Genomic DNA, 26,644 nt, shown 5'->3' with positions numbered 1-26,644 from the left:
TCCCTCTCTCCTCAACACTTCTCTCCCCATGCAGTGTGCTGGGCTGCCCCTTGGCCAGGAAGCGACGTCTGGCAGACGCTGAGGCAGAGCAGGACCAGCCGTCCTCTAAAAGAAAGTCCCACCCTCTAAAGCTGGTCATGGACGAGGGCTTCAGCATGGACAGTGATGGGAGCAGCGAAGAGGCAGAGGAGGAGGCCAAAGAGGAGGACGAGAAGGAGGAGAAGACAGAAGAGCTGACCCAGGAACAGCCACAGCACGAAGAAGAAACCGAGGAGGAGCAGGAGGAAAGGCAGGAGAAGGAGACAGAGGAGGGGGAGAACACAGATCAGGAAGAGGAGGAGAACACAGACGCAGCTGATGCAGATGAAGGTATGAACTGTACTCTATAAACACACACCACCGGCGAATCAGAATGAAGGAAGTTATGTGACGCTGTGTGATGACATTAACTGTCACTGATCATTAACCATGACGTCATTCTGATAATGTACAGGAGAGAATGGATGACAGAGAGGATGATGCTCATGACAATGCTGCTGATGGTAATGACGACCAGTTAGTGTCACACTGTTCTCTCCGTTGAACTCACTGATATCTCCCTTGCCTGTCCCACAGAGGAATGTATGATCATTGAGCCGGTATCTAGTAAAACAGCTTGCAAAGCTGAAGAGGGGGAATGGCCTAAGAGAGAGGACTACTCCAGCTACCATCAGATCCTAGCCAACTCTCTACTCCACCTGGGCAGGGTCCCCGACACCACAGAGACCACCTCAAACGAGCCCGTTACCATGGAGACAGAGGAAGATGTCACAGCTGTGAAGCCCTCCGTTGTGGTAGTGGAACACTCAGAGGCGCAGGAGGAAGAGGAGGAGGGACAGGAGGAGGAAGAGGAGGAGCAGCAACCTGCAGAGAAAGAGGAGGAGGAAGAGGAGGAAGAGGATGAGGAAGAGGAAGATGAGGAAGAGGAAGAGGAGGAGGATGAGGAGGAGGAGGGAAGTGTTAAAGTAAGTGAAGAACCTTCTGTTGTAGATAGGGTGGAGGAGGAAGAGGAGGGGGAGGAGGAAGGTGAGATTGAGGAGGCTAGAGAGGCTATGACACAGAGAACCTTTGACCACCCATACTTCACTGGAGACATCCACCAGCAGCAGGACAAGGCTGAGGAAGATGAAGAGGAGGAAGAGTATGAAGAGGAGAGAAGGGAAGCAAAGCACCAGCCACATGAGATACTAGAGGAAGAGGAGGAGGAGGAGGAGGAGGAGGAGGAGGATGAAGATGACATTGAGGAGGTGGACGTGAGAGTGCACCCTGTCTTCCTTCCCACCACCATCACTGCAGCAGCTCAGGGACCAGCCACACAGAGGGAGAGAGAAGAGCACAGGGCCAGGACTACAGAGGATTACATCTCCCACAGGACCAGCCACCTAGAGAACTACAACCCCCACCGGACCAGCCCACTGGAGAACTACAACCCCCACAGAGTCAGCCCCTTACAGCACTACACCTCCCATAAGGCTTCAGCAGCCTCTGACATCATCGAGGTGCGTTCAGAGGATTCGGGTAGGGACTACGATGAAGAAGATGGTGATGAGGAGGAAGAAGATGACAGTTTGTCTCAGAGGTGGACAGATGAGTCAGAGATGTATGATATGACCCGGGGCAACCTGGGGCTTCTGGAGCAGGCCATCGCCCTGAAGGCAGAACAGGTGAAGGGGCCTCGCGACCTCCTCCTCCTCCGTCACCCCGTCGTCACCCCGGAGCACCACCACCGCTACTTCACCATGGACGACCGGCCCAAACACCTGGACACCATGCGCAAGAGCTACTTCAGCAGTAAAGGTAAGGGTGGGAATTCAATCAATCAAAAATGCATTAAATCCCAAAGAGACCATGTACATAGTATCCCACACACATATTGGAATAGATGACCACATATGAACAGACCCACAGATACACATCAGTGAGTCACTCACCACAGAGTTGTGTTGAGAGAGGGAGAGAGAGAGAGAGAGAGAGAGAGATGCTCCATAATGATATTGGTATGTTTTTGTTTAGACCTAGTCGTGTCCTGGCACTGTGCCCATGTGTCTTGCCTCTGACACTAACAGGCCGCTCGCCTAGTGGGGCCGCCTGCCCCCATTCTACTCCCCTGTGGCAATGCTCATGTTCTGCCCAGCACTAATTAGAAGGTGCGTGTCTCATTAGCAGTCAATTTGGAGGCCAATAGAGCATCAGTTTACCTCCACTTTCTTTCTCCCTCCCTCTCTCTAGTGTGAAGATATATAATAGTGAACAGGGCTCCTCAGTGCCCTACTGTATACTAATCTCACAGTAATATTATCACGTATACAGTCTTCTTTTCACTCTTCAATTTGACCAAATGAGTTACCTGCTCCACACAGACAAAGCATCCACAAGTCTATATACAGTACTAGTCAAAAGTTTGGACAAACCTACTTTTTAAAATATATATTTTTTTACAATTTTCTACATAGTACAATAATAGTGAAGACATCAAGACTATGAAATAGCACATATGGAATCGTGTAGTAACTAAAAAAAGTGTTTAAACAAATCAAAATATATTTTATATTTGAGATTCTTCAAAGTAGACACCCTTTGCCTTAATGGCAGCTATCCACACTATTGGCATTCTCTCAACCAGCTTCATGAGGTAGTCACCTGGAATGCATTTCAATTAACAGGTGTGCGTTATTAAAAGTACATTTCTGTAATTTCTTTCCTTCTTAATGCGTTTGAGGCAATCAGTTGTGTTGTGACAAGGTAGGGGTGGTGTACAGAAGATGGCCCTTTTTGGTAAAAGACCAAGTCCGTATTATGGCAAGAACAGTTCAAATAAGCAAAGAGAACCTACAGTCAGTCAATCATTACTTTAAGACATGAAGGTCAGTCAATCCGGAAAATGTCAAGAACTTTGAACGTTTCTCAAGTGCAGTCACAAAAACCATCAAGCGCTGTGATGAAACTGGCTCTCATGAGGACCGCCACAAGAAAAGGAAGACACAGAGTTACCTCTGCTGCAGAGGATAAGTTCATTAGAGTTAACTGCACCTCGTAAATTGCAGCCCAAATAAATGCTTCACAGAGTTCAAATGACAGACACATCTCAACATCAACTGTTCAGAGGAGACTGCATGAATCAGGCCTTCATGGTCGAATTGCTGCAAAGAAACCACTACTAAAGGAAACCAATAATAAGAGACTTGCTTGAGCGGGTACTTTTGAGAAGAATCTCAAACATAAAATATATTTGTTTAACACTTTTTTGGCTACTACAGGATTCCATGTGTGTTATTTCATTGTTTTGATGTCTTCACTATTATTCTACAACTTAGAAAATAGTAAAAAATAAAGAAAAACCCTTGAATGAGTAGGTTTTTCCAAACTTTTGACTGGTACTAAACATGCCATTTGATAATGCGTGTGATTTTGTATTTTATTTTCTATTTGGCTGACAGACAGTGCTTTCGGGCAGATGGTTAAGCAGTACTATGTTTGTGTATCTTCTAGCTGTCTCTACAGAGGGCAGCAGGCCAGAGAAGAGGGAGATCAAATGCCCCACCCCTGGCTGTGACGGGACTGGTCATGTTACTGGACTCTACCCCCACCACCGCAGCCTGTCTGGCTGTCCTCACAAGGACAGGATCCCCCCTGAGAGTCAGTACCTATACCCTATACCCAATACCCTATACACTATACCCAAAGCCCTATACCCAATATCCTATACCCAACACCCTATACCCAACACCCTATACACTATACCCAAAACCCTATACCCAATATCCTATACCCAACACCCAATACCCTATACCCAATACCCTATACCCAATACCCTATACCCTATACCCTATACCCAATACCCAATAACGTATGCCCAATACCCTATACCAAATACCCTATACCCAGTATCCTGTACCCTATACCCCATACACAATACCCTATTCCAAATACCCAATACCCTATACCCAATACCCTATACCCTATACCCAATATCCTATACCCAACACCCTATACCCTATTCCCAATACCCTATACCCAATACCCAATACCCTATACCCTCTACCCAATACCGTATACCCTATACCCTATACCCTATACCCAATACCATATACCAAATACCCTATACCCAGTATCCTGTACCCTATACCCCATACACAATACCCTATTCCAAATACCCAATACCCTATACCCAATACCCAATACCCAATACCCAGTACCCTGTACTCTATACCCAATACCCTCTACAAGTCCCAAAGGCAGAAAGCCATTCTCTATTCTAACTAGAGAACTAGTTAGTAATAATCCCCTGTTGGTGTGTCGCCCTCTCCAGTCCTGGCCATGCATGAGAACGTGCTGAAGTGTCCGACCCCAGGCTGCACCGGACAGGGCCATGTCAACAGCAACCGCAACACCCACCGCAGGTACTCTACAGTGTGTGTGTCTGTGTGTGTGTGTGTCTGTGTGTGTGTGTGTGTGTGTGTGTGTGTGTGTGTGTGTCTGTGTGTGTGTGTGTGTGTGTGTGTGTGTGTGTGTGTGTGTGTGTGTGTGTGTGTGTGTGTGTGTGTGTGTGTGTGTGTGTGTGTGCGCATGTGTCTTTTGTGTGTGTGTGTGTGTGTGTGTGTGTGTGTGTGTGTGTGTCTGTGTGTGTCTGTGTGTGTGTGTGTGTGTGTGTGTGTGTGTGTGTGTGTGTGTGTGTGTGTGTGTGTGCGCATGTGTCTTTTGTGTGTGTGTGTGTGTGTGTGTGTGTGTGTGTGTGTGTGTGTGTGTGTGTGTGTGTGTGTGCGCATGTGTCTTTTGTGTGTGTGTGTGTGTGTGTGTGTGTGTGTGTGTGTGTGTGTGTGTGTGTGTGTGTGTGTGTGTGTGTGTGTGTGTGTGTGTGTGTGTGTGTGTGTGTGTGTTTTTGTGCATGTGTCTTTTGTGTATCTGTGTGTTTGTGTGTGTTTTTGTGCATGTGTCTTTTGTGTATCTGTGTGTGTGTGTGTGTGTGTGCGTGTGTGTGCATTATCGTGACCAAACAAACCCCATATGAAGGACAAGGACATTTTACTGATACCAATAATTACGATAAGTAGTCTATACTCTAGAAATATTAAATAAGTCTACTAATATGGACGATTTCTAACGGTAAAATTGAAGTAATAGTTTTAAGAGTAATGTAAAAAGTAATTGAAGGACACATGTATGTATATGTGTGTGTGTGTGTGTGTGTGTGTGTGTGTGTGTGTGTGTCTGTGTGTGTGTCTGTGTGTGTGTGTGTGTGTTTAGAACCACCAAGACTTCACCTATAGCTGGCCGCCTGGCCAAACTGAGCAATCGGGGGTGAAGGGCCTTGGTCAGGGAGGTGACCAAGAACCTGATGGTCACTCTTACAGAGCTCTAGAGTTCCTCTGTGGAGATGGGAGAACCTTCCAGAAGGACAACCATCTCTTCAGCACTACACCATTCAGGCCTTTAGGGTAGAGTGGCCAGACGAAAGCCAGTCCTCAGTGAAAGGCACATGACAGCCCACTTGGAGAAACAAGATTCTCTGGTCTGATGAAACCAAGATTGAACTCTTTGGTCTGAATGCCAAGCGTCACATCTGGCACCATCCCTATGGTGAAGCATGATGGGGCAGCATCATGTTGTGGGGATGTTTTCCAGCGGTAGGGACTGGGAGACTAGTCAGGATTGAGGGAAAGATGAACAGAGCAAAGTACAGAGAGATCCTTGATCAAAACCTGCTCCAGAGTGCCCAGGACCTCCCATTCAACCTGACAGAGTTTGAGAGAATCTGCAGAGAAAAATGGGAGAAACTCCCCAAATACAGGTGTGCCAAGCTTGTAGCGTCATACCCAATAAGACTTGAGGCTATAATCGCTGCCAAAGGTGCTTGAACAAAGTACTGAGTAAAGGGTCTGAATGCTTATGTACATTTTTATATTTAACACATTTGCAAAAATGTCTAAAAACCTGTTTTTGTTTTGTCATTATGGGATATTGTGTTTAGATTGATGAGGGGGGGAAAATTGTTACTCATTTTAGAATACGGCTGTAACGTAACAAAATGTGGAAAAAGTCAAGGGGTCTGAATACTTTCCGAATGCACTGTATACAAAGTATTAACCCCTCTTGGAATTAAATTGGATTTTTGGGGGGTTTGTATCATTTGAGTAACACAACACGCCTACCACTTGGAAGATGCAAAACATTTTTTATCGTGAAGCAAACAAGAAATGAGACAAAAAAACAGAAAACTTGAGCGTGCATAACTATTCGCCACCTTTTGCAGCAATTACAGCTGCAAGTCTCTTGGGGTATGTCTCTATAAGTTTGGCACATCTAGCCACTGGGATTCTTGCCCATTCTTCAAGGCAAAGCTGCTCCAGCTCCTTCAAGTTGGATGGGTTCCGCTGGTGTACAGCAATCTTTAAGTCATACCACAGATTCTCAATTGGATTGAGGTCTGGGCTTTGACTAGGCCATTCCAAGACATTTAAATGTTTCCCCTTAAACCACTCGAGTGTTGCTTTAGCAGTATGCTTAGGGTTATTGTCCTGCTGGAAGGTGAAACTCCGTCCCAGTCTCAAATCTCTGGAAGACTGAAACAGGTTTCCCTCAATAATTTCCCTGTATTTAGCGCCATACATCATTCCATCATTTCTGACAAGTTTCCCAGTCCCTGCCGATGAATAACATCCCCACAGCATGATGCTGCCACCACCATGCTTCTCTGTGAGGGTGGTGTTTTTGGGGTGATGAGAGGTGTTGGGTTTGTGCCAGACATAGCGTTTTCCTTGATGGCCAAAAAGCTCAATTATAGTCTCATCTGACCAGAGTACATTCTTCCATATGTTTGGGGAGTCATGCCTTTTGGCAAACGCCAAACATGTTTGCTTATTTTTTTCTGGCCACTCTTCCATAAAGCCCAGCTCTGTGGAGTTTATGGCTTAAAGTGGTCCTATGGACAGATACTCCAATCTCCGCTGTGGAGCTTTGCAGCTCCTTCGGGGTTATCTTTGGTCTCTTTGTTTCCTCTCTGATTAATGCCTTTCTTGCCTGGTCTGTGAGTTTTGGTGGGCAGGGCTCTCTTGACAGGTTTGTTGTGGTGCCATATTCTTTCCATTTTTTTAATAATGGATTTAATGGTGCTCTGTGGGATGTTCAAAGTTTCTGATCTTTTTTTATAACCCAACCCTGATCTGTACTTCTCCACAACGTTGTCCCTGACCTGTTTGGAGAGCTCCTTGGTATTCATGGTGCTGCTTGCTTGGTGGTGCTCCTTGCTTAGTGGTGTTGCAGACTCTGGGGCCTTTCGCAACAGGTGTATATATACTGAGATCATGTGACACTTAGATTGCAGACAGGTGGACTTTATTTAATTAATTATGTGACTTCTGAAGGTAATTGGTTGCACCAGGTCCTATTTAGGGGCTTCATAGCAAAGGGGTGAATACATATGCACTCACCACTTTTCCGTTTTTTTAAATGTAGTAATTTTTTTTAAACATGTTTTTGTTTTTTGAAACAAGTTATTTTTTTAATTTCACTTCACCAATTTGGAGGAAAAAACGCCAAAGGGGGGGGTGAATACTTTTGCAAGGCAATGCATGTGTGTATGTTTATATGTGTGTCTGTGCGTGTGTGTGTGTGTGTATGTATGTGTGTGCATGTGTGTGTGTGTATGTGTGTGTATGTATGTTGGTGTGCGTGTGCATGTGCGTGTGTGTGTCATTATGTGTTTATCTATGTGACTGCATGTTCTGTATGTCACTCTGGATCAGTTTGATGTAGATGTACTGTACAGTACCCTGACTCCTCCCCAGTATTCACTCTCTCCACTTATTGGATGTCCCAGTTTGTCAGGATGCCCCATCGCAGCCACAGAGAAGCTGTCCAAGAGCCACAACCTTGACAAGCAGCATCTCTCCCAGCCAATCAGAGAGCACCTCAAAGAAAGTCCCAACAACAATGACAGAGTTTTAAGGTAAGGAACTGCCCTGTGATTGGTCACACCTCTTTCTATCTATCTATAGGAAATAAAGAAATACAAGTTGAGAAATTATTTAATGCAAATCCAGGAAGTCCAAACAGCCTAATTCCAATTCGAACTTGAAGATTGTTGAAATTCCAATTGAATTCAACATAAATTCTCCACTTCATGAGTGAATTCAAGAATTTAATTGGAATTTCAAATGAAATTGGATTTGACCCCAACCCTGTGTGTTACGCTCGTTGATAGAAGGAGACCAAGGCGCAGCGTGGTAAGCGTACATCTTATTTTATTTAGATGAACACCAAAAAACAACAAAAGAATAAACGAACGTAACATTCTGCAGGCTACACAGTAACTGAACAAAAACAAGATCCCACAAACTCAGGTGGAAAACAGGCTGCCTAAGTATGATCCCCAATCAGAGACAACGATAGACAGCTGCCTCTGATTGGGAACCATACCCGGCCAACAAAGAAATAGAACACATAGATTTGCCCACCCAAGTCACACCCTGACCTAACCAAAATGAGAATAAACAGGCTCTCTAAGGTCAGGGCGTGACACTGTGACCTTGCAGTGACTGAGCAGCACCACTCGTGTTGTTGTCGACCGCTCGGCAGGCGGAGCCCTTGTATGATGTGTCAATCAGGACATCCCAGTTTTAATCAGCACTAGTGCAATGATGTTTTTGTCATGTCACCTCAACATCCTGTTCTCTCCATTCACCCTCATCACGCTCAAAAGAATGATAATTACATTTAACGACTAGACAGAGGTATTATGCTAAGTACATCCTCATTTCTTGGTATTTTAATTAATAATGCCACCCGATAAGCTAATTATGCGAGTTAGAGGGTATTGTGAGGATAAGGGAAAATAATTGCTTTTCTTGAGGAACCTCGTCTGTGGTCCGACAAAGTGCCCAAGTATTTAAACATAATAAAGCTAGCCTTGTTTTTTCTTCATTGTCATTCAAATGAGATGGCCTTTTCTGGCTAAATAATCGACATGATATCATTGTTATAATGCTATCCACAATGAATAAAGAGAAAGGTTTTCCCAGTGCTCAATGGCAGAAAGCACACAGCTCAGTTCAACACTGTCTGTCTATGTGTCTGTGAACATGACAGAAGCCATTTCCTCCCAGACAGTCTGTGAGCCATGCGAGAGAGCATGTTGTTTGAGCCATTCCAGGCTACTGTCTGTGACCAGGGATATGGGATTGTACATGGTAGGAGCGGTGAGGGATGGGGTACTATACTCTGTGATAAGTAGAGGGAAATCACTGGACTACACTATCCCCTCCCAGGACCATTTGCGTGTGTCAGTGGATTTAACCCCAACAGGTCTGACAAAAGCCCTGGCACTCCAGGAAAACGAGAGGGTTTAAAGCTAATCAATTCCATGCTCTACAATATGCAAATGTGCCCTCTGCTGATAAGAGAGCTTTTAATCCTGCCTCTCTCCTCCCAAGCAGACTGTTCCTCTCACACACACACACCCCCTTTCTCTCTCTCTCAATTCAATTCTCTCTCACACACTCTCTCTCTCTCGCTCTCTTCTTTTCGCTCTCTCTCTCGCTCTCTCTCATTGTCTCTCTCTCACCCTCTTTCTCTCCCTCTCTCTCCCTCTCTCTCTCTTTCTCTCTCTATCTCTCACTGTCTCTCTCTTTCTCTCTCTTTCTCTCTCTCCCTCTCTCTCTCTCTCTCTCTCTCTCTCTCTCTCTCTCTCTCTCTCTCTCTCTGTCTCTTTGTCTCTCTCTCTCTCTCTTTGTCTCTCTCAATTCAATTCAAGGGGCTTTATTGGCATGGGAAACGTGTTAACATTGCCAAAGCAAGTGAGGTATATAATATACAAAAGTGTAATAAACAATATTTGTCTCTATTTGTCTCTCTCTCTCTCTTTGTTTCTCTCTTTTTGTCTCTCTCGCCCTCTCTCTCTCTCTCCCTCTCTCCCCTCCAGGCCCATGTGTTTTGTGAAGCAGCTGGAAGTACCTCACTATGGGCAGTACAGGCCCAATATGGTGCCTGCCACACCTCGTGCCAACCTGGCCAAGGAGCTGGAGAAGTACTCCAAGGTCTCCTTTGATTATGCAAGCTTCGACTGTCAGGTGTTTGGGAAACGCATGCTTGCTCCAAAGATACCGACCAGCGAAGCCTCACCCAAAGCCTTCAAATGTAAGGAAACGTTGTCCTATAGCCGTATATATCTTTAGCCCACACAGACAACCCCCCCCCCCCCCCCCAGACATACAGACACAAATACAGACACACAACAGGACATGATTATATAGCTAACATCTCTGTTTATCTTTTTTCTGCTCCCTCAGCTAAACTCTCGTCCCCCAAGTCTTCTTCTCCCAGCCTCAGCCTGCATGGAGGTTATGGAAAGACTGCCTCCTCTTCTGCCTACGACTACTCCCATGAAGCCCAGGCAGCCCACATGGCTGCCACCGCTATCCTAAACCTGTCCACACGCTGCTGGGAGAGGCCTGAGAACCTGAGCACCAAGCACCAGGACCTGGCTAGCAAGGTAGGCAAGCCCCCTATCTTTAGCCCTGCTTATACCTGCTGCTAACATGTATTCTTTGTCCTGATTGTGTCCACAAGTTACCCCCTAGACTCCTAGAGCTCACCTACTGCCAAGTTACCCCCTAGACTCCTAGAGCTCACCTACTGCCAAGTTACCACCTAGACTCCTAGAGCTCACCCACTGCCAAGTTACCCCCTAGACTCCTAGAGCTCACCTACTGCCAAGTTACTCCCCAGACTCCTAGAGCTCACCTACTGCCAAGTTACCACCTAGACTCCTAGAGCTCACCCACTGCCAAGTTACCACCTAGACTCCTAGAGCTCACCTACTGCCAAGTTACTCCTCAGACTCCTAGAGCTCACCTACTGCCAAGTTACCACCTAGACTCCTAGAGCTCACCTACTGCCAAGTTACCAACTAGACTCCTAGAGCTCACCTACTGCCAAGTTGCTCCCCAGACTCCGAGAGCTCACCTACTGCCAAGTTACATCCTAGACTCCTAGAGCTCACCTACTGCCAAGTTACCACCTAGACTCCTAGAGCCTACCTACTGCCAAGTTACCACCTAGACTCCTAGAGCTCACCTACTGCCAAGTTACTCCCTAGACTCCTAGAGCTCACCTACTGCCAAGTTACTCCCTAGACTCCTAGAGCTCACCTACTGCCAAGTTACTCCCTAGACTCCTAGAGCTCACCTACTGCCAAGTTACCACCTAGACTCCTATAACTCACAAACTGCCAATTAGCCATATATTTCGAGAGCTCACCTACTGCCAAGTTACCCCAAGACTCTTAGAGCTCACCTACTGCCAAGTTACCACCTAGACTCCTAGAGCCTACCTACTGCCAAGTTACCACCTAGACTCCTAGAGCTCACCTACTGCCAAGTTACATCCTAGACTCCTAGAGCTCACCTACTGCCAAGTTACTCCCCAGACTCCTAGAGCTCACCTACTGCCAAGTTACCACCTAGACTCCTAGAGCTCACCCACTGCCAAGTTACCACCTAGACTCCTAGAGCTCACCTACTGCCAAGTTACTCCTCAGACTCCTAGAGCTAAACCTACTGCCAAGTTACCACCTAGACTCCTAGAGCTCACCTACTGCCAAGTTACCAACTAGACTCCTAGAGCTCACCTACTGCCAAGTTGCTCCCCAGACTCCGAGAGCTCACCTACTGCCAAGTTACATCCTAGACTCCTAGAGCTCACCTACTGCCAAGTTACCACCTAGACTCCTAGAGCCTACCTACTGCCAAGTTACCACCTAGACTCCTAGAGCTCACCTACTGCCAAGTTACATCCTAGACTCCTAGAGCTCACCTACTGCCAAGTTACTCCCTAGACTCCTAGAGCTCACCTACTGCCAAGTTACTCCCTAGACTCCTAGAGCTCACCTACTGCCAAGTTACCACCTAGACTCCTATAACTCACAAACTGCCAATTAGCCATATATTTCGAGAGCTCACCTACTGCCAAGTTACCCCAAGACTCTTAGAGCTCACCTACTGCCAAGTTACTCCCTAGACTCCTAGAGCTCATCTACTGCCAAGTTACCACCTAGACTCCTTGAGCTCACCTACTGCCAAGTTACCACCTAGACTCCTAGAGCTCATCCACTGCCAAGTTACTCCCTAGACTCCTAGAGCTCACCTACTGCCAGGTTACTCCATAGACTCCTAGAGCTCACCTACTGCCAAGTTACCACCTAGACTCCTAGAGATCTAACTCTGTCAAGTTACCCCGAGGCTCCTAGAACTCACCTACTGCCAAGTTGCTCCCCAGACTCCGAGAGCTCACCTACTGCCAAGTTACATCCTAGACTCCTAGAGCTCACCTACTGCCAAGTTACCACCTAGACTCCTAGAGCTCACCTACTGCCAAGTTACCACCTAGACTCCTAGAGCTCACCTACTGCCAAGTTACCACCTAGACTCCTAGAGCTCACCTACTGCCAAGTTACTCCCTAGACTCCTAGAGCTCACCTACTGCCAAGTTACTCCCTAGACTCCTAGAGCTCACCTACTGCCAAGTTACCACCTAGACTCCTATAACTCACAAACTGCCAATTAGCCATATATTTCGAGAGCTCACCTACAGCCAAGTTACCCCAAGACTCTTAGAGCTCACCTACTGCCAAGTTACTCCCTAGACTCCTAGAGCTCACCTACTGCCAAGTTACCACCTAGACTCCTATAACTCACAAACTGCCAATTAGCCATATATTCCGAGAGCTCATCTACTGCCAAGTTACCCCCTAGACTCCTAGAGCTCATCTACTGCCAAGTTACTCCCTAAACTCCTATAACTCACCTACTGCCAAGTTACCACCTATACTCCTAGAGCTCACCTACTGCCAAGTTACCACCTAGACTCCTAGAGCTCACCCACTGCCAAGTTACCACCTAGACTCCTAGAGCTCACCTACTGCCAAGTTACTCCCTAAACTCCTAGAGCTCACCTACTGCCAAGTTACATCCCAGACTCCTAGAGCTCACCCACTGCCAAGTTACTCCCTAAACTCCTAGAGCTCACCTACTGCCAAGTTACCCCCTAGACTCCTATAACTCACAAACTGCCAATTAGCCATATATTCCGAGAGCTCATCTACTGCCAAGTTACCCCCTAGACTCCTAGAGCTCATCTACTGCCAAGTTACTCCCTAAACTCCTATAACTCACCTACTGGCAAGTTACCACCTAGACTCCTAGAGCTCACCTACTGCCAAGTTACCACCTAGACTCCTAGAGCTCACCTACTGCCAAGTTACCACCTAGACTCCTAGAGCTCACCTACTGCCAAGTTACTCCCTTAACTCCTAGAGCTCACCTACTGCCAAGTTACATCCCAGACTCCTAGAGCTCACCCACTGCCAAGTTACCACCTAGACTCCTAGAGCTCACCTACTGCCAAGTTACTCCCTAAACTCCTAGAGCTCACCTACTGCCAAGTTACATCCCAGACTCCTAGAGCTCACCCACTGCCAAGTTACTCCCTAAACTCCTAGAGCTCCCCAACTGCCAAGTTACATCCCAGACTCCTAGAGCTCACCCACTGCCAAGTTACCACCTAGACTCCGAGAGCTCACCTACTGCCAAGTTACTCCCTAAACCCCTAGAGCTCACCTACTGCCAAGTTACATCCCAGACTCCTAGAGCTCACCCACTGCCAAGTTACTCCCTAAACTCCTAGAGCTCACCTACTGCCAAGTTACATCCCAGACTCCTAGAGCTCACCCACTGCCAAGTTACTCCCTAAACTCCTAGAGCTCACCTACTGCCAAGTTACTCCCTAAACTCCTAGAGCTCACCTACTGCCAAGTTACATCCCAGACTCCTAGAGCTCACCCACTGCCAAGTTACTCCCTAAACTCCTAGAGCTCCCCAACTGCCAAGTTACATCCCAGACTCCTAGAGCTCACCCACTGCCAAGTTACCACCTAGACTCCGAGAGCTCACCTACTGCCAAGTTACTCCCTAAACCCCTAGAGCTCACCTACTGCCAAGTTACATCCCAGACTCCTAGAGCTCACCCACTGCCAAGTTACTCCCTAAACTCCTAGAGCTCACCTACTGCCAAGTTACATCCCAGACTCCTAGAGCTCACCCACTGCCAAGTTACTCCCTAAACTCCTAGAGCTCACCTACTGCCAAGTTACTCCCTAAACTCCTAGAGCTCACCTACTGCCAAGTTACTCCCTAAACTCCTAGAGCTCCCCAACTGCCAAGCAAATAGAATGTAACATCAGGTGGCGTTCATTAACAGGAAGAGGATGGTGTTGAGGTATTGTTGCATCACCTATCTTAATTTTTTCCCCTATCCCTTCATCCTTTTCATGTTGTTATTGAATTTGGCTGGCTGCCAGTTCCCTGGATTACCCTCCACCAGGTAGTCTATTTTCATTATCTGCCGGCCGAATCTCTCTGTTCCTCCCTCCCTTCCTCCCTCTGTCTATCTGTGCACAGGAGATGTAATTGGAGCAGCACTCTCACCCATACTGTGTTTTTTTAAAAGCTTTTTGCCTTTGCGGGGAGAGTGACTGTTTCATACTTTTTTGATTTCCTGACATGGTGTTGGGCGATAGAAAGGGAAGATAAATGGCCATAGTGGCTCAGTAGCAGTGCTCGTCAGCCAGGGACCGTTCTGGGACCAGGGCCCATTTTTTCTTGCTCCCCACAGCCAACGTGCCCGCGGCGCGTAACTCTTTGATTTCTCTGGCTCCTCTACAGCCAATATGAATACCATTTCAGATTAATACTAAAGAGAGGTTCTGTTTCCCCGGTCTTATAGATCTGACAATACAAACGGAGCCTGACCAGCTCTGTTGGCAATGTATGTCCATTCAAACGTGTTTAAGAGAGACAGGTGGGGCATTAAGATAACAGGCGCTGGGAATAGACTTGTCGTGATACATTGTGGTGTGTATCACATGAGACAATGTAATGTTATTGTGATTGTCAGCATTACCATAATTGCCCTCTGCAGAGCATGGACATCGAGGTGGACGAGAATGGGACTCTTGACCTGAGCATGAAGAAGCCCGTCAAACGAGAGGGCACCAGCCCTGGGGTATGTTCCCCGGACCCCTCCTCCTCTTCCTCCCTGCACCACGGAGGCAGCAGTGGCATGACCTCGCCCCACACGGGCCACGCCTACAAACAGGAACACTGGGAGGAGCCTCTGGACTACACCAAACCTAACCGCCAGCGGGAGGAGGATACAGAGGAGGTCTGTCCTCTACCTTCTTCTTCTCCTTCATCTGTCCTTGTCTCTTCTCCTCATTATGATCATTGAGGCTCGTTGCCATGTGTACACTCATGCGTAACCAACCATTTAAAATGTACTAAAGGATTCGGTTGTGTTTTCCACTCTTCTTGATTCCGTTTGATTGCACAGATGGAGCACCACACAGCGCAGTCGTTTGCCTCGTCCGACCCTGAGGACATGGACCTGATGCAGGACTACCCCGAGGAGAGGAAGTACCCTGGAGAGGTCACCACCCCAAACTTCAAGGTCCAGTTCCAGCAGCCAAAGGATTGCAAGAAAGATGTGCTCCTGTAAGTCAATGGTCTGTCTATTCTCCCTGGAGGAACGGCTTGTACAAAGCATCCTTTAAGTCCACCACGACAGTCTCTCTCTGATTTTCTGATCCCCTTTCCCCTGAGATACTGTCATTCACTCTCCTCTCCTCTCCTCTCCTCTCCTCTCCTCTCCTCTCCTCTCCTCTCCTCTCCTCTCCTCTCCTCTCCCCTCCCCTCCCCTCCCCTCCTCTCCTCTCCTCTCCTCTCCTCTCCTCTCCTCTCCTCTCCTCTCCTCTCCTCTCCCCTCCCCTCCCCTCCCCTCCCCTCCCCTCCTCTCCTCTCCTCTCCTCTCCCCTCCTCTCCTCTCCTCTCCTCTCCCCTCCCCTCCCCTCCCCTCCCCTCCTCTCCTCTCCTCTCCTCTCCTTCCTTTCCTATCCTCTCTGTTGTTGTCTCCAGGTGCCCCACTCCTGGCTGTGACGGCAGTGGCCACATCACCGGAAACTATGCATCCCATCGCAGGTATGGTATGCCCCTCTATATAGCACAAGCCCTGAGCCAATGATGTAGTCACACTGTATACCATAAACATAGCAGATAACTTAAATAACAATTTAGATTAAGATTGCATCAAAAATAGAATGTTTTCCTTGCTGGCTGTTTTCTATTTCCAAAGACTTTCTCAATAACCTTGAACTATATTTCGTCTTTGATTATTTTCCTCCCTCACTTTCTCTTTCTCTCTCTCTATCTTCTCTTTCTCTCTCTCTTCTCTTTATCTATCCTATCTATTTCTCTCTCTTTCTCTTTCTCTCTCTCTATCTTCTCTTTCTCTCTCTCTTCTCTTTATCTATCCTCTCTATTTCTCTCTCTTTCTCTTTCTCTCTTCTCTTCTCTTTCTCTCTCTCTATCTTCTCTTTCTCTCTCTCTATCTATCCTCTCTATTTCTCTCTCTTCCTCTCTCCCTCTCTCTTCTCTTTCTCTCTCTCTATCTTCTCTTTCTCTCTCTCTTCTCTTTATCTATCCTCTCTATTTCTCTCTCTTTCTCTTTCTCTCTTCTCTTCTTTCTCTCTTCTCTTTCTCTCTCTCTTCTCTTTCTCTCTCTCTTCCTCTCTCCCTCTCTTCTCTCTCTCTTCTCTTTCTCTCTCTCTTCTCTTACTCTCTCTCCTTTTTCTCTCTCTCTCTTCCTCTCTCCCTCTCTTCTCTTTCTCTCTCTCTTCTCTTACTCTCTCTCTTATCTTTCTCTCTCCCTCTCTCTTCTCTTTCTCTCTCTCTTCTCTTTCTATCTCCTCTCTCTCCCTTCAGTCTGTCTGGGTGTCCTCTTGCTGATAAGAGTCTTCGGTCCCTCATGGCGACCCACTCTGCTGAACTCAAGTATGTCTGTCTTCCACTGGGCTTTCTCCTTGGTTCTGTCACTACTGTATGCTACAATGATCCATTCTATTCACTTCTATTTCTGCTGTTTTTACTGGGACTGCTAACATCACTGTTACTGCATCTGCCCTTGTTATTCTCCTGCACCCATCTCCGCTGACAAACCAGAACTCATACAGCCTCACACCCATCAGTTGCTATGGTGCAAATGTGATGGTTCTAGTTTGTCGGTGTGCTTACATTTAACCCATTCCCCTTGATTTTCCCAGGTGCCCCACTCCAGGATGTGATGGTTCAGGACATAACACTGGAAACTACGCCTCCCACAGAAGGTACAGAGCTCATCAGTGGACTACCAACCTACGTTCACCATCCCTACCTACTTTCCATCTTGTATGGGAGACAGTCGCAAAACGACCTTCTCTCTCCCTCTCCCTCGCTCCTCCTTCTCTCACACACAGACACACAAGGCCAGTGAAGCTTAGAAAGAGATCATGGTAGTTTCAGGCAGGACTCATACACTCATACACTCATCCGCAATTGTGAAAAATCTAGTTTTATCAATTTTTGATATGCTTATCCTTTTAGTTTGGTTTTACTACGTTGTTGGATTTACTATTTAAAATAGCGTTTTTTTTTTTTTTTTTTGGTTTCTTTTATTTTAATTTAAAATGTTTCACTTTCTTTCGGGCATTAGAATAAAAAAAATAAGATGCTTCCATATAATGTTCCATCCCTGTTGTCAAACAGTAACGTCTCCACCATAAAAGACGATTGTTCAAGGTGTTTTTTCCACCCTTTTTTTATCAGCTTCATACTTTCTGTTTTCAGTTTGTCTGGGTGCCCCCGTGCCAAGAAAGGTGGATTAAAAACATCTCCCACCAAGGACGACAAGGAGGACTCCGAGCTCTTAAAGTTCGTACCACTAAAGAAAGCCACGGCCCTTTTTTCTTCCAATTAAGATTTACGGTAAAAGTCACATCCAAAATAGTAAAGGCAGTCACCCTGACCTCCGTGCAGAGGCAGGATGACCTGTCCCCAGTCTGTCTCCTAGAGATGACATCATCACAGCAGTACCACACCCAGACCAGCCTGAGACGCACTGCGCTGCCTGTGCTGACTCATAGTACTGTAGTTCATCGTAGAGTATTGCAGTGTAGATCATGTCTCAAAAAATATTACATTAATATTTCTCTGAAATTGTCTCTTTTCAACTGACGACAGCTAAGAAAAGACCTGGGTGTCTGTGTTTGTTGAATGTGCTTGCTTGGCTATGCTACCACAACATGATGCCAGGCAACAGGTACAGTACCTATAGCGGGGTACCAATAATATTAAACCTACAGCGATGAAGTAACACTTTGTTTTTAGTCGGGCAGGTTTTTGGCCTCACAGTGAAAGAGTGTTACATAGTGTTAAATAGTGTTACATAGTGAAATAGTGTTACACAGTGAAATAGTGTTACATAGTGAAATAGTGTTACACAGTGAAATAGTGTTACATAGTGTTACATAGTGAAATAGTGTTACATAGTGAAATAGTGTTACATAGTGAAATAGTGTTACATAGTGAAATAGTGTTACACAGTGAAATAGTGTTACATAGTGTTACATAGTGAAATAGTGTTACATAGTGTTACTTAGTGAAATAGTGTTACATAGTGTCACATAGTGAAATAGTGTTACATAGTGAAATAGTGTTACATTGTTACATAGTGTTACATAGTGTTACATAGTGAAATAGTGTTACATTGTGAAATAGTGTTACATAGTGTTACATAGTGAAATAGTGTTACATAGTGTTACATAGTGAAAAAGTGTTACATAGTGTTACATAGTGAAATAGTGTTACATTGTGAAATAGTGTTACATAGTGTTACACAGTGAAATAGTGTTACATAGTGAAATAGTGTTACATAGTGAAATAGTGTTACACAGTGAAATAGTGTTACATAGTGTTACATAGTGAAATAGTGTTACATAGTGAAATAGTGTTACATAGTGTTACTTAGTGAAATAGTGTTACATAGTGTCACATAGTGAAATAGTGTTACATAGTGAAATAGTGTTACATTGTGAAATAGTGTTACATAGTGTTACATAGTGTTACATTGTGAAATAGTGTTACATTGTGAAATAGTGTTACATAGTGAAATAGTGTTACATTGTGAAATAGTGTTACATAGTCTTACATAGTGAAATAGTGTTACATTGTGAAATAGTGTTACATAGTGAAATAGTGTTACATAGTGAAATAGTGTTACATAGTGAAATAGTGTTACATAGTGTTACATAGTGAAATAGTGTTGTATAGTGAAATAGTGTTACATAGTGTTACTTTGTGAAATAGTGTTACATAGTGAAATAGTGTTACATTTTGAAATAGTGTTACATAGTGAAATAGTGTTACATTGTTACATAGTGTTACATAGTGAAATAGTGTTACATAGTGTTACATAGTGAAATAGTGTTACATTGTGAAATAGTGTTACATTGTGAAATAGTGTTACATAGTGAAATAGTGTTACATAGTGAAATAGTGTTACATAGTTTACATGGTGAAATAGTGTTACATAGTGTTACATAGTGAAATAGTGTTACATAGTGTTACATAGTGAAATAGTGTTACATAGTGAAATAGTGTTACATAGTGTTACAAATTGAAATGGTGTTACATAGTGAAATAGTGTTACATAGTGAAATAGTGTTACATAGTGAAATAGTGTTACATAGTGTTACTTAGTGAAATAGTGTTACATAGTGAAATAGTGTTACATAGTGAAATAGTGTTACATTGTGAAATAGTGTTACATAGTGTTACTTAGTGAAATAGTGTTACATAGTGAAATAGTTTTACATAGTGAAATAGTGTTAAATAGTGTTACATAGTGAAATAGTGTTACATAGTGTTACATAGTGAAATAGTGTTACATAGTGAAATAGTGTTATATAGTGTTACATAGTGTTACTTCGTGAAATAGTGTTACATTGTGAAATAGTGGTACATAGTGAAATAGTGTTACATAGTGAAATAGTGTTACATAGTGAAATAGTGTTACACAGTGAAATAGTGTTACATAGTGTTACATAGTGAAATAGTGTTACATAGTGTTACATAGTGAAATAGTGTTACATAGTGTTACTTAGTGAAATAGTGTTACATAGTGTCACATAGTGAAATAGTGTTACATAGTGAAATAGTGTTACATAGTGAAATAGTGTTACATAGTGTTACTTAGTGAAATAGTGTTACATAGTGAAATAGTGTTACATAGTGAAATAGTGTTACATTGTTACATAGTGTTACATAGTGTTACATTGTGAAATAGTGTTACATTGTGAAATAGTGTTACACAGTGAAATAGTGTAACATTGTGAAATAGTGTTACATAGTGTTACATAGTGAAATAGTGTTACATAGTGTTACATAGTGAAATAGTGTTACATTGTGAAATAGTGTTACATAGTGAAATAGTGTTACATAGTGAAATAGTGTTACATAGTGTTACATAGTGAAATAGTGTTGTATAGTGAAATAGTGTTACATAGTGTTACTTTGTGAAATAGTGTTACATAGTGAAATAGTGTTACATTTTGAAATAGTGTTACATAGTGAAATAGTGTTACATTGTTACATAGTGTTACATAGTGAAATAGTGTTACATAGTGAAATAGTGTTACATAGTGAAATAGTGTTACATAGTGTTACATAGTGAAATAGTGTTGTATAGTGAAATAGTGTTACATAGTGAAATAGTGTTGTATAGTGAAATAGTGTTACATAGTGAAATAGTGTTACATTGTGAAATAGTGTTACATTGTGAAATAGTGTTACATAGTGAAATAGTGTTACATAGTTTACATGGTGAAATAGTGTTACATAGTTTACATGGTGAAATAGTGTTACATAGTTTACATGGTGAAATAGTGTTACATAGTGTTACATAGTGAAATAGTGTTACATAGTGTTACAAATTGAAATAGTGTTACATAGTGAAATAGTGTTACATAGTGTTACATAGTGAAATAGTGTTACATAGTGAAATAGTGTTACATAGTGAAATAGTGTTACATAGTGTTACTTAGTGAAACAGTGTTACATAGTGAAATAGTGTTACATAGTGAAATAGTGTTACATAGTGAAATAGTGTTACATTGTTACATAGTGTTACATAGTGTTACATAGTGAAATAGTGTTACATTGTGAAATAGTGTTACATAGTGTTACTTAGTGAAATAGTGTTACATAGTGAAATAGTTTTACATAGTGAAATAGTGTTAAATAGTGTTACATAGTGAAATAGTGTTACATAGTGTTACATAGTGAAATAGTGTTACATAGTGAAATTGTGTTATATAGTGTTACATAGTGAAATAGTGTTACATAGTGTTACATAGTGAAATAGTGTTACATAGTGAAATAGTGTTATATAGTGTTACATAGTGTTACTTAGTTAAATAGTGTTACATTGTGAAATAGTGTTACATAGTGAAATAGTGTTACATAGTGAAATAGTGTTACATAGTGAAATAGTGTTGCATAGTGTTACATAGTGAAATAGTGTTACATAGTGACATAGTGTTACATAGTGTTACATAGTGACATAGTGTTACATAGTGAAATAGTGTTACATAGTGAAATAATGTTACATAGTGTTAAATTGTGTTACATAGTGAAATAGTGTTACATTGGGAAATAGTGTTGCATAGTGTTACATAGTGAAATAGTGTTACATACTGAAATAGTGTTACATAGTGTTACATAGTGTTACATTGTGAAATAGTGTTACATAGTGAAATAGTGTTACATAGTGTTACATAGTGAAATAGTGTTACATAGTGTTACATAGTGAAATAGTGTTACATAGTGAAATCGTGTTATATAGTGTTACATAGTGTTACTTAGTGAAATAGTGTTACATTGTGAAATAGTGGTACATAGTGAAATAGTGTTATATAGTGTTACATAGTGTTACTTAGTGAAATAGTGTTACATTGTGAAATAGTGGTACATAGTGTCACATAGTGTTACATAGTGAAATGATGCCAGCTAATGCGACTCAAGTAATGGCAGTCTTACACATTCATTTTTTATATGAAATTATGTTATAACTATATTTACCATACACTTTGTGCTTTACATCTCATCTCTCTCTACAAGTCACATATCTATAGATATACTAAAGTTACCCCTCTCTCTCTCTGTCACTCTCTCTCTTCCCTACAGATGCCCTGTGCCTGGCTGTGACAGCCTAGGTCACATCAGTGGGAAGTACGCCACGCATCGCAGTGCCTATGGGTGCCCGCTGGCTGCCCGCAGGCAGAAGGAAGGGATGCTCAACGGTAACCCTTTTTCCTGGAAGGCCTTCAAGACGGAGGCCCCCACCTGCCCCACCCCAGACTGCGATGGATCAGGACACGCCAACGGCAGCTTTCTCACACACCGCAGGTAAGGACCAATCACAACACAGAACACAGGCCAGCTTCCTCACATATCGCAGGTAAAGGCCAATCACAGGCCAGCTTCCTCACACACCGCAGGTAAAGACCAATGACAACACAGAACACAGGGCAGATTATTACCCCTGGTTGCATCATCAATCTAACTGTATCATTTTGTGTTTCATTCATGGTTTCAAATACTCAACTTGATGAAATGGACCATTTTTATTCCTCCTGTTTTGTAGTCTCTCTGGCTGTCCCAGAGCCTCCTTTGCCAAGAAGAAAGCCAAGTTCCCTGGAGAGGAGTACCTGAGCACCAAGTTCAGGGCCAGCGGCGGTAAGAGAACAACGGAATAGTGGCAGTCAATGTCTAGTCAATACAGTATTTCAAACTAGAATGTTTGTTCATCTGTGTCTTTTCTTTTTCTATTCAAGCTTTTTTTCAAGTTGGTTTAATAAAATAATGAGTTTTTTTAATGGCGAGAGAGCATTGCGTCGTTTCGTTTTTCAAACTATGATGTTGTCCCAGTTTTCATGTTCTCTCTTATTTATTTGACCTTTATTTATTTATTTATTTGTTCTTAAACTTAAGAACAAATTCTTATTTTCAATGACAGTCTAGGAACAGTGGGTTAACTGCCTGTTCAGGGTCAGAACAACAGATTTGTACCTTGTCAGCTCGGGGATTTGAACTTGAAACCTTCCGGTTACTAGTCCAACGCTCTAACCACTAAGCTACCCTGCCACCCCAAATGATGACATCATGTGTCTCTCTCCTTTCCATCCTGTAGTTCTGGATAATGACGAGGACATGAAGCAACTCAACAAGGAGATCAATGAGCTCAACGAGACCAACAACGAGATGGAGACAGACATGGTGAACCTGCAGACACAGGTGTGTGTGTGTGTGTGTGTGTGTGTGTGTGTGTGTGTGTGGTGTGTGTGTGTGTGTGTTTAGAACCACCAAGACTTCACCTATAGCTGGCCGCCTGGCCAAACTGAGCAATCGGGGGTGAAGTGCCTTGGTCAGGGAGGTGACCAAGAACCCGATGGTCACTCTGACAGAGCTCTAGAGTTCCTCTGTGGAGATGGGAGAACCTTCCAGAAGGACAACCATCTCTTCAGCACTTCACCATTCAGGCCTTTATGGTAGAGTGGCCAGACGGAAGCCAGTCCTCAGTGAAAGGCACATGACAGTGTGTGTGTCTTTGTGTACATGTCACATTATTGAGCCAATATCTAACAGTTTAACATTGTGGTTTATTGCAAAATGACTGAGCTCAAGTAAATGTATATACAGAATGTGTAAATAACTGTTGGGCTGTGGTGCAGATCTCATCCATGGAGAAGAACCTGAAGAACATTGAGGATGAGAACAAGCTGATTGAGGAGCAGAATGAGGCTCTCTTCGTGGAGCTATCTGGCCTCAGCCACGCCCTGATCCGCAGCCTGGCCAACATACGTCTCCCACACATGGTGAATACATTTACATACAGTACAGAAACAGCTGTGGCCGAGGCTTGAACATGCAGACACAAACAAATACACACACTAACACAAACTACTACACACACTAACACAAACTAATATACACACTAACACAAACTACTACACACACTAACACAAACGAATATACACACTAACACAAACTAATACACACACTAACACAAACTAATACACACATGGACAGAAACACACTAAACAGAAACTGTATACTGTACAAACAAACTGAAATTCCTTGTTTTTCGCATCACAGCAGGAGCCAATCACTGAGCAGAATTTCAACAGCTACTTGAGCACCCTGACTGACATGTACACCAACAAGGAGTGCTTCCAGAACCCGGAGAACAAGGCTCTGCTGGAGAGCATCAACAAGGCTGTGAAGAGCATCAAGGTGTGAAAACCTTGAGAGAAAAAAAAAGAAGTGAAAAACATGTAAAAGGATGGAGATGGAGTCAAGAGACCACAGTATATTTACCGAGAATACGAATACAAAAAGGGCATTCAGGTTTTATAAACGACAACTTAAATTAAACCCAGGGAGCATTCTGTAAAGAAGAAAAACTTAACTAGGACCAAAATCCAAACCTGCTGCTGCTGGGATCGGAAGGAGGAAGTGAAATGGAACCAAATCCTTCAGTTTGAATTGATGAGAAAAAAAATCTATATCTGGGGATTTGTTTGTTTGTGATATGTTATCTTTTGTCGTTTTCATGTCTGTCCTGTTTTGGAGGTGTCTCATTGACTGTCCCAATGTATACTGTAATTCAAGCTTTAGTTCAGCAACAATTTGGAGAAGAACGAAATAAATAAAGATGGGAAGTAGTGGGTCAGACCTGCCTACATGAGGTGAAGAAAACCGTTGAGGAAATATCAAAAACCGAGCCGATGAAACGCCAACTAAAGGCTTCATTCAGAAAGGTTGCTCTGGGGCAGGATAAGGAGAGCGTGCTTGTGAGCGGTGCAGCAACCCCTATTGAGGAGAAGCAAATGGAGAATCACTGAACTCTGAGGTCTTCTTGAGCAATGGTTCATGTACTTATTGTTGTTACTATTGCAGCAAGATGTCAACACGGCTCTAATGTCTCAAATCAGCGGAACAACTGTTCAAATGAAGATTAAGTCACAAATCACGGGGGAGTTTTTCTCTTCCGAAAATCAACAGTACAGCCTGTACTATATTTTTAATGGAACAACTGGTGTATGAGAGCAGCAAATACAGCCTTCTTTCCTTGAACTGAATGATGATAGTAATGGTCAATTCCAGTTAGTCCTATCAATAGTTTTTATGAACATAGAAATTGCACTTCATTTCAATGAATAGTTTGTGGTACAATAATTCTTGTTATATAAATTATAAAACATTTGTGAATGCACAAAATTGTAATTTATTGCCATTTTATGTTAAACTACTTGTATTTATTTAATGTTATCTATTTATTCACTTTATTTTTTTGTTTTGTGAAACACAAAATGCAACCCTGCTGGTCTATCATGGCCATAAAGATTTAAAACAGGGAGTCTTCGACATCAATATTTAAAAATCTCTATAGATAACTGTTCACACTTAATTATTTTATATATCTTATTTTATTTTAAATATTTTTTTTTTAAAACATTTTTAAGTGCAGATATTTTATAACTGACAAAAGTTTTGATAATTTTATAAAAGTGTTTTCATTTCTGTTATTTCTGGTAAAGTATCTTCAGAAGATCCACGGCTTAAAAAGAAAGTATGTATTTATTATTTATTTAATATTGAGGAAATTGACTGTCACATGGTTGTATATTTATTTAGTCATTTCTGTGTGTGCTGTGATGGCTGAGTCTTAGTAGTCTTAAAATCCATTGCTAATATTTAAATAAAGAAAAAACATGGCCCGAAAGAAAATCATAGAATATTGTTTGATTTGCTTTCATAGATATACCAGCAGTTATTCCTAAGCAGAATAACAAACAAAAACAGTCACTGTTCTGTTGGTATCAGATTGTCTTTGTGTCAGCAAGGAGTTGTTTGCGTTTTGTCAGGAAAAATAAGGCCAGAGAAAATAGAAGGATAAAATGTTTCTTCCCCGAGCGCTTTGTAGTGGCCAACACTGGCTAACCCAAAACATCTTTAATGTACCAGAGATGTTTTAATGCCTTTTGATCAAATATTTTTCCTCTGTTTATTCTTTTCTCTAAATGTCTTGGGCAGAAGCTACATAGAGCTCTGTTCCAGTGTGTTCTAGAGCTCTGTTCAAGTGTGTTCTAGAGCTCTGGTCCAGTGTGTTCTAGAGCTCTGTTCAAGTGTGTTCTAGAGCTCTGGTCCAGTGTGTTCTAGAGCTCTGTTCAAGTGTGTTCTAGAGCTATGTTCCAGTGTGTTCTAGAGCTCTGTTCCAGTGTGTTCTAGAGCTCTGTTCCAGTGTGTTCTAGAGCTCTGGTCCAGTGTGTTCTAGAGCTCTGTTCCAGTGTGTTCTAGAGCTCTGTTCCAGTGTGTTCTAGAGCTCTGGTCCAGTGTGTTCTAGAGCTCTGTTCAAGTGTGTTCTAGAGCTCTGTTCCAGTGTATTCTAGAGCTCTGTTCAAGTGTGTTCTAGAGCTATGTTCCAGTGTGTTCTAGAGCTCTGTTCAAGTGTGTTCTAGAGCTCTGGTCCAGTGTGTTCTAGAGCTCTGTTCCAGTGTGTTCTAGACTAGATGTCTGGGTCTAAAACACTTTAAGGAAAAACTAAACCATCAAGGAGAATGACAACTAATATCAGATCCACTACGCCCATGTAGCCTTATTTTAGATTTCATTTGTTGATGCAC

At 43.1% G+C, this 26,644-nt stretch overlaps 1 protein-coding gene across 7 annotated transcripts in view; it reads left to right on the top strand.

Annotated features, from left to right (window-relative positions):
• The window catches only part of LOC110492649 (myelin transcription factor 1), a 153,117-nt gene extending 127,369 nt beyond the window's left edge, over nucleotides 1-25,748 (top strand). For 4 of the 7 annotated variants that reach the window (XM_090203902.1, XM_036947691.2, XM_036947694.2 and 1 more), the window contains 18 exons: nucleotides 35-369; nucleotides 616-1,836; nucleotides 3,529-3,675; nucleotides 4,349-4,439; nucleotides 7,856-7,984; nucleotides 9,956-10,170; nucleotides 10,323-10,525; nucleotides 15,010-15,252; nucleotides 15,421-15,581; nucleotides 16,002-16,064; nucleotides 16,848-16,916; nucleotides 17,186-17,248; nucleotides 17,748-17,831; nucleotides 22,143-22,364; nucleotides 22,603-22,694; nucleotides 23,149-23,252; nucleotides 23,690-23,833; nucleotides 24,114-25,748. In XM_090203902.1, the coding sequence (XP_090060028.1) occupies nucleotides 35-369; nucleotides 616-1,836; nucleotides 3,529-3,675; nucleotides 4,349-4,439; nucleotides 7,856-7,984; nucleotides 9,956-10,170; nucleotides 10,323-10,525; nucleotides 15,010-15,252; nucleotides 15,421-15,581; nucleotides 16,002-16,064; nucleotides 16,848-16,916; nucleotides 17,186-17,248; nucleotides 17,748-17,831; nucleotides 22,143-22,364; nucleotides 22,603-22,694; nucleotides 23,149-23,252; nucleotides 23,690-23,833; nucleotides 24,114-24,257 (3,730 nt within the window). In that variant the 3' untranslated portion in view covers nucleotides 24,258-25,748. The remainder of the gene's footprint in view (nucleotides 1-34; nucleotides 370-615; nucleotides 1,837-3,528; nucleotides 3,676-4,348; nucleotides 4,440-7,855; nucleotides 7,985-9,955; nucleotides 10,171-10,322; nucleotides 10,526-15,009; nucleotides 15,253-15,420; nucleotides 15,582-16,001; nucleotides 16,065-16,847; nucleotides 16,917-17,185; nucleotides 17,249-17,747; nucleotides 17,832-22,142; nucleotides 22,365-22,602; nucleotides 22,695-23,148; nucleotides 23,253-23,689; nucleotides 23,834-24,113) is intronic. The other 3 variants (XM_090203903.1, XM_090203905.1, XM_090203904.1) reach the window with 3 other exon arrangements.
• Nucleotides 25,749-26,644: the final 896 nt, after the last annotated feature.

The sequence above is a fragment of the Oncorhynchus mykiss genome, chromosome 16, assembly GCF_057628025.1.
Source record: "Oncorhynchus mykiss isolate SJ-2025 chromosome 16, ASM5762802v1, whole genome shotgun sequence".
Taxonomy (NCBI): Eukaryota; Metazoa; Chordata; class Actinopteri; order Salmoniformes; family Salmonidae; genus Oncorhynchus; species Oncorhynchus mykiss.
Note: the sequence above shows the minus strand (reverse complement) of the source record. Positions and strands in the feature narration are given on the sequence as shown.